General features: G+C 42.4%; 1 protein-coding gene across 1 annotated transcript in view; it reads right to left on the bottom strand.

Annotated features, from left to right (window-relative positions):
* Positions 1 to 5,773, bottom strand: part of GOLGA5 (golgin A5) — an 18,909-nt gene extending 13,136 nt beyond the window's left edge. Inside the window, exons 1-2 of the mRNA XM_012656730.1 lie at positions 5,545 to 5,773; positions 2,508 to 3,084 (exon numbers count right to left, since the gene is read on the bottom strand). Coding sequence (XP_012512184.1) covers positions 2,508 to 3,054 — 547 coding nt within the window. The 5' untranslated portion in view covers positions 3,055 to 3,084; positions 5,545 to 5,773. The remainder of the gene's footprint in view (positions 1 to 2,507; positions 3,085 to 5,544) is intronic.
* Between the last annotated feature and the right edge of the window lie 2,542 nt (positions 5,774 to 8,315).

Below are 8,315 nucleotides of genomic sequence, written 5' to 3'. Positions count from 1 at the left end.
GTGGTACTGCAAATCAGTAGGGAAGGGACAGTATTTTCAATAAATGATGCTGGGATAGCTGATTTCCATATGGGAAAAAAATGGAACTGGATGCCTACCTCACATTATAGAAGATAATATAATATACAAAAATGTCCTTAGGGTAGAGAAAGTTTTCTAAGACACAAACAACACAAGCCGTAAGGAAAAGACTGATAAATTCATGTACATTAAAAACTTCTATTCATTGAGACACCGTGGGAGGAGGGAGAACCAAGGTAAAACTGGAAGAGGATGAGAAAGAATTAGCAGTTAGAATGTATAAAGAATGTCTATGTATCAATAGGGAAAAAGACGAATGAATGATCCAACAGAAAAAAGTAATAAGATTGAATAGGCACTTTTCAGAAAATGAAACTTGAATAGTCAAATATTTGAAAAGATGCTCAACCACACTAGTAATGAAGGAAATAAAAACAATGACAAACTTGATTAGCAAGCCATAAAACATCATCTTGAAAAAATTAAATGTTGGTAAGAATGGAATTCTTAACCACAGCTGGTTAGTGTATAAATTGGTACAACCTTTGTGGAAAATCACCTTTGCTTTATTAATGTAGTCACACCCTAAAACTCAGCAATTCCGTTTCTACACATTTCTAGACATCCTAGGGCACTGGTTCTCAACCTGAGGTGATTTTGCCCTGTAAGGGACATTTGGCAATGTGTAGAGACATTTTTGGTTGTCACAACTGGTGGTGCTATTGACATCTAATGGACCAAGAGTCCAGGGATGCTGTTAAACATCCTAAAAAGGACAGGAAAGCTTCCCACGACAATGAATTATTCAGCCCAAAACGTCAACAGTCCCAAGGTTGAGAGACCCTACTCAAGAGAAATAATTTTTATAACTATAACCTGTGTACTATAACTGGTTCTAGTTCATTTCCCTGCCAACCAGGATCCCTTTGGTCCATCCTTTACAATTAAATGCAAGTTGTTTTCCTTAAAAGTAGAAAAATAATGCATGTCAACTATTGGCTTAAAGACCTCGACTAGCATCACACTGCCTACGGTGGTCACTTTCAACTTTTATTGGCCTAAAAACCACATAAAGAACAAAAAAATTCACATGCCCTGACTCCATCCCCAGAAAACCTGACTCAGGAAGTCAGAGGAGGCATCTAATAATTTATTTTCTATTTATCACACAAGTGACTGTAATGCAAGTTGTTCAGGGACCAATCTTTAACAATGATCTATAGGTTTAATGGGTTTAAACAAGTAACAGTGTTACACAAGGGTCTTAAGAAACAGGTCCCAACTTTCTTTGCTAGCTTCATTTTTCTCCATCTCATACTCAGGAGTTTCTAATTCTTACAACCTTTTTCTACTCTACCAACCCTTTAAGAATTTGTTCTCTCTGCATGGTATGTTGTCTCTAATCCCTTTCCTTTTTTACCTGGCAAACTCCTATTCACCCTTTAAGATCCAGCTCAAAATAGACCCTTTGTGAATCCTTTCCTGAATACCTGAAGCAGTTAGTTACTTCCTCTTCTGTTGCACAACACTCTGGCCATACTTCAGTCAGTGCATTTACTACAGGTAAATTATCTGTTTACATGTGTATCTTACCCACTGGACACTTCTGAATCCTTGCACCCAGTAGGCTCTTTGTACAATTAATCAAAAGAGAGTTGAGAAGAAATTTAGGAGTGTGTGAACATATTAATCTACTGCTACTACATGCCCTTATCTTGAAAGCCCCAAACCCCTGGTTCTATATAACTTTTTATCTTGGACATACAAGATAGATTTTATTCACTAACAGCCAAGACAGTGAGGGGAGGTATAACATTTAAGCTTCCCTTAATCATAAACTCTACAAAGAATCCCTGCAAAAACCTATCACGTTTATCGCTGTTTTACAACACTTAACCTCATGTTGCAGCTGAGAAGATGTACTTGTAGAGGTAATTTCACAATGAATTAAACAACTGAAAACCAGAATTGTAAGCTCTTACTTCACTACTAGGTCAATACCTTCAACAATTCAACTGGGATCAAAGTTCGATTTCTCAGCTTTATTTCTGGAGAATGGCAGAGAGGACCCCACAAAACCCAGAAAATATGTACAGTATAGCCTCCTCCTAATTTTTATAATCCCGGTAATAAAAAGAAATAAATTGAGATAGTCCCAAATCCAAAATTATACATTTTCTTTCAAATTTTTTAAAAAAATCTTAAAATGTCTTAGAGAATCAAATTTGACATAATTTTTTAGATGCTGGATTGGGTAAAGTTACCCTACAGACAACATTCAAAGGTCCCTGCTGTAACTGTATATTGACTAATAGCATTCAGTGCTGTCTCCCTTGTTTACACCAGACATTTGCAGACAGCCTGCTCTCACACCAGTGGGGACACACCCTGTAACACTGGATAAGAAACACTATCAGAACATTTTAGGCTATGATGACACATCCAATTTGCTTAAGTCTAAAAGAAACAGAGGACCCATTAACTACCATGGGTTTGGCTCCCCAAAGAATTTTCTTCAGTGGTTTTGATGGTGGTTACACTGGGGTTCACAGAACTGACATTTGATGTCCGAGAGCTCTGAAAGACAGGTGTCTTGCCCTTTTCTTTTTTGATTTCTACCCTTCCAGTAGGCTCCTTCTGTGAACTATTAAGAAAATCAAATAGCAGCTCATCATCAGGTTCTGATTTTTTTCTTCGCACAAACTGGGATGAAGGCCTAGGAACAGATGCATTTTCAACAGGATGGGAGGCTTCCACTGGTGTCCTAGATCCTACTTTTACATTTGCAGTGCCGGCTAAGATGGTGGCTTTTTGATTTCGAATGTTATCAGCTGCTGAGGAAATGTAAGTGGCTTTAGGTCCAGTCTGATAAGTCAAATCTGTATTTTGCTGGTGAAGTTCAGGATAGTCCGCATTTTTGCTATATTTGATGTTGCTAGTGTTCTCTTTTCTATTGAGAGCCGTTGCAGCCCCTTGATCAACTCGGTTTAAAAGATCTTCTGCCTTTCCAGCAAGATCAGCAAACCAAGACATGATGGCAGCAAAACAATCCTATCGATGAACCTGTAAAAAGGACATAAAATGATCAGTGTGGCATAACAGCAGAGTACAACAATTAAGACAAGATTCTGGAGTCAGATATCCTGGGTTGAAATCCTGACCCTACCTCTTACTAGCTAAGTAAACTTGAGCAAACTACTTAAGTGAAGCTGAGAAAGCTTATCTTATAGAATGGTTTTAAGATGAAATATTTTTTAAAACTTTGCAAAATGCTTGGCACATAATAAGCACTAATTTTAATTGCTGCTACTACAACTACCACTGTTTTTATTATTATTATTTCAATGAAGGGCAAATCTTAATGTAGCAAAAGCAGCTGGTATGGGCTAAAATGTATCCCCTCAAAATTCCTATGTTAAAGTCCTAACCCCCAAACCTTACAATGTGACTGTTTTTGGAGACAGGGTCTCTAAAGAGGTAATTAAGATGAGTCATTAGGGTGGGCCCTAATCCAACATGACTGGTATCCTCACAAGAGGAGGAAATTTCCACACAGACATACACGGAGAAGATGTAACGACAGAGGGAGAAGGCAGCCATCTGAAAGCCAAAGAAAGAGGCCTCAGAAAAAAATCACCTCTGCCAACACCACTTTGATCTCAGAGTTCTAGCCATTAGAATTGTGAGAAAATAAATTTCTGTGGTCCAAGCCAACGAGTCTGTGGTACTTTGTTACAGGAGTCCTAGCAAATTAATACAGCATCCAAATAGCGAATAATTACTATGGCAAATTCCAGTACAACCAAATAAAAATAATTCATTCAAGTTTGTTTTAAGGTGCCAAAACTTGAAAACAACTTTTCCTTCTGATAAATACAAAAGTTATCTTAATGTTAAACTGCAGCACTATTATGGATAATATTAGGTGTGCACACACATAATTTGTCTAAAGTACATTTTCAATAATTCAAATACTCAATATATACCATGTGTACATTAAGCTAAGTTCAGAATAAAAAATGATTGCATTACCACTTGTTCCATACATATATTTGAGTACTTACTGTGTGCCACAACAAACCAAAGTAATGAGGTTATTAATCCTCATGATATTAAAGAGCACTACAAAAAAGTCAACAACCATTTATTGAATGTGCACATAATTCCCTTTGCCAAGAACTCTTTCATGGTTAATCTTCTTGTTCTTCGTTTTTACTTGAATGTCATCTGCTTCAGAGTTCTCCTTTCCATCAAAGGTTAATCATTCTGTGTACATACCCTGTTCTTTTGCCTCACAGCCCTTCGTGCTTTATAATTTTTTTTTTTAAATCTCTCTCTCCTTTTTGGGGAGGGAGGGAGAGTGGTTGGATAATGGCCATGTCTTTTGCTCTCCAGTGAATTCCCAGTGTCCAGCAAACAGTAGGCACTCATAAATACTGAATGGAATTGATTTTTATGCACCAGATGCTGTGCATATGTACACATGTATCTCTACCACATGTAATTTTCACAACGACGTTATGCGGTAAGTAGGAATACCTTTTTTTTTTCTTTAACAAATGTGGAAAAGGTTTAGAAAGATCCCAGAGTTTAGATGGCCGCTCAGATACTCAAATCTAAGTGAGCCTAGTGCCAAACCCACCTTTTAACCTTCACCTCCCCACATCTAGCCTCTTAAAATCGAAATAACTTCAAGAAACTCACCCTTTAAACCTGTTCTTTACAAAAATGTGGCTATTACGCGCCTGTGTGTCTCAGAGTCTATGCAAAAATCAAATGAAAATGGAGGTGAAATGCTTTGTAACATATAAAACTCCACATAGACGTAAAGTATTGTTCTCGAGTAAACACTGATGGTGACTGAGGGCAAATTATGTCACCTAATAAAACAATCAAAACAGTTCTTAATTTCTACCATTTTAAAGTTAATAGGGCTTTAAAAACAACAGCATGTACTTTAACGTTGATTACCAAACTAGACCAACACTAAGATGAGCCCTGGGCACTTGCCCCATTGACAAACAGCTCGATCAGACTTCAGAGGTGCAAAGCCCTCAAGTAATTCCTTTGGCACTGCCCGGAGGCAGAGAGTGCGCAGAATGGGGATGGGAAGGGTCTAGAGACTGCGGTCGCAGGGCCTGCTTCGAAGGCCAGGTGTGAGCAAAGGAAGGAGGCTGGAGGTTAGTGCGCCAGGCCCAGCCGGTGGATCCCAGGCAGGCGAGTACAGACGCCCACTCCGCTCCCCACCCACCTCGTTCGAGCCTCTGGGGCGGGATGAACGGCCAGCCCGAGCGGGGATCTGGGAGGAGGGAGGGAAGGGAAGGACAGTAAACAACGTCGAATGAAGGCCAAGGGGTCTCTCTCGCTCCCTTCCCCAGCCCCGAACAGGGCGAAGGTGAGCGCGACCCCAGAGGAGGGCGGGGTGACCAGCGTCTCCGCTGAAGGGACGACGTCCCCGATCCAGGACCGTTAGCACCCCCAAATGGACCCGTCTCGTCCAGTGGGCCCTCGCCTCCGCCTCACCTGAGGACTCCAGAGCGGCTGCACCGCGGCCCCCCAGCCGCTGGCCCGCAGCAGGGCCAGGCTGAGTAAACCTCCTCCCCGACTGGCCTAGGCCTTGCTGCCGCTTCCGGGAGACGTGGAAGGGAGGCGAGGACCCCAAAACAGAGTGTCTTCCGAGCTGCCTGAGCGGCGGGGAGCGAAGAACAGCACCTGTAGGCGACTCAGGCGGCGGCGCCGGCGGCTGCGGGGGCCTCGCACCTGGCCACGCCCGTCTTCCTTCCGCGGCGAGACCGGGCGTGAGACAGGGCCTGCGTGCGTGTGACGTGACTCGCCTCCCGCGGAGGACGGCCTGCGTGCGGCCACGACAACACCGGAGGCCCCGCCCACAAAGGGGTGGGGCCTCGCTTCAGGCTACGTGGGTGACGGAGGCCGTGGCCTGCCTGGAAGGAATTTGAAGCCTGAGTTGGGCGGCTGTGAGACCCAGGTGGACCCGCTAGGCTTCACCTTGCTCCTTTCCCCACCACCTGCCCGCTAGTATTACGGATGAGAATGCAGAGGCCCACAGCAGCAGGTGGGAATACAGAAAAGATGGTCCCTAATTTCATGGAGCTTACTTTCTAGTGGCAGACAGTACATCAAGCGGTGAATGAATAAGATAATTTCATCAAGCGGTGAATGAATAAGATAATTTCAGAGCGTTACTAGAGCTGTAAAGACAAGACAACAGGGAGAGGTGCCAGGAAGCAGGGGAAGTACTTTAAATCAGATGGTCAGGGAAGGTCTCTCTGAGGAGGCGATTTTGAGCTGAGACCCAAAGGAGGGAAAAGGCCAATAAAGCGCTTACCAGATAGCAATATTGTGGTTATGTTATGCTCTCTGAATATTTGAAATGAGTCTCAATCCACATTCAGTAATTCAACAAATACTCAGCACATACTATGTTCACAGGATTGGCCTAATTTTGCTGTAATGACAAGCCTACAGCATAGTCCCCAAGTATCTTCATTTTCCAGTTGGGAAAACTAAGGTCAAAGAGATTAAGTAACTTATCTGCCCTAATAAAGAGTGCGCATTACTCCAAAGGCTGTGCCCCTTAGACTCGATGTTTTATTGTCTCCAAATTAAATATTGGGAGTCATTATAATGCCTGCTTTTCTTCCTCTCAAGTTAGATTTAGCCCAGTCCAGTGAAGAGAAAAACGTTCAGCAGCACCAGGGGGTAATAATAATAATAATAATAATAATGGCATCTAACATTTATTGCGCTCTTATTAAGTGCAGAATACTGTGTTAAGCATTGGAGTGCTTAACTTCATTTAATTCTCACAAAAACCCTAAGGAAGATGTGGTTATTCTCCTGTGGTAGGTGATATTGTTGTTTCCAGCTATTAAGTTTCTCTTCCAGGTAAGAATTATACATCATCACCTGTCGCCATGTGAGTGCAATTCATCCTATAGGAGGAATATTTTTTCTGGCCTCACTAATGTCAGACTTGATCATAAGACCTTCTTCTGGCCAATGAAATAGGAGCAGAAGTGTCTTTTCACCACATCTGAGCAGAAGCATTAGGAGCCATTATGTATTTCCACCTGCTGTCTCCGTCTTTTTCCTCTTTCTTGAGAATGGCCCCTCCCAGATGGGCCTGCTGCTTCAGCCTGGAAGGAAAAAGATAATGAAGCAACCCACATCTAAGATGTCAGATGAGTGAAAAATAAACCTTTGGCTCAGAAGCCACAGAGATTGAGGATTGTTTCTGACACAGCCTTACCTAATGAAATCTGACTAATACATTCCTCTGTTTTACAGATGAAGATACTGAGATTCAGTGAGGTTTGGTTACTTCCCCATGTTCACACAGGGAGTAAATAGAACATCTGGGATTCAAACTTAGATCAGTGTAACTCCAGAAACAATTTTTTTTCTTATATTTTTGTTGAGATGGGGGTCTCGATATGTCGCCCAGGCTGGTCTTGAATTCCTGGCCTCAAGTGATCCTCCCCTGCTGCCTCAGCTTCCCAAAGTGCTGGGATTGTAGGCGTGAGATACCAAGCCTGACCAAGAAAAACTATTAAACCTTAATAAGAAGAGTGGGAGTCTGTGACATCTTAGCCTGGAGAAATTCCCAAGTCCTCTCCTCCAGCTCCAGGGGGGAGTTGTGTCTGGGCTGGGTAAACTGTGAAAACCAGCAGGTTTGGTGCCGAAAGGGACTAACTTGATTAGGAGTGAAGCCAGAAAAGCACCATGGCCAAGGGGAAAGCTTAGTTGGGAATGCCAGCATCACAGTTGCCTGGGCTACAATACTGGTTGAACAGACAACTGAGTAGAAGGCCTTCTGGAAGTTTGGCAAGGAGATCCAGGTAATGAGATAGACATACTTTGGACTTTGGTAAGCTCCCACATACACTGGTGGTCTGGAAGGCTGTGTAAGCTCAGGAGAGTCTGGCAAATGCCCTCGTCATTTACTTATTCCTAGCTGAACATGAAGCCTTGCATAGATGCAGAGGAGACACAGGAAAATAAATCCAGGAAAGTCTTGCAGAAGTGCAAGGGAAATACAAGAAAACCCAGGAAAACAAAAGCCAGGACAGTCTTGTAAACTGTCTGAATTTTGAGTGTGTTCTCCAACCCATCTAAATGGCACAGATCCATCAAGAGAGGGTAGGAGTCTTACTGTCTTAAGACATTTATCACCACCTCTGACCTGTCATTGACTGAATGCTAAGCTATGTTGACCCTGGTGCAAACCTTAGGAAACCAGCCTTAGAAATAAACATAAAAGGGGAAAATAAACT

Source organism: Propithecus coquereli, unplaced genomic scaffold (genome assembly GCF_000956105.1).
Source record: "Propithecus coquereli isolate 6110/MARCELLA unplaced genomic scaffold, Pcoq_1.0 Scaffold516, whole genome shotgun sequence".
Classification (NCBI taxonomy): Eukaryota; Metazoa; Chordata; class Mammalia; order Primates; family Indriidae; genus Propithecus; species Propithecus coquereli.
Note: the sequence above shows the minus strand (reverse complement) of the source record. Positions and strands in the feature narration are given on the sequence as shown.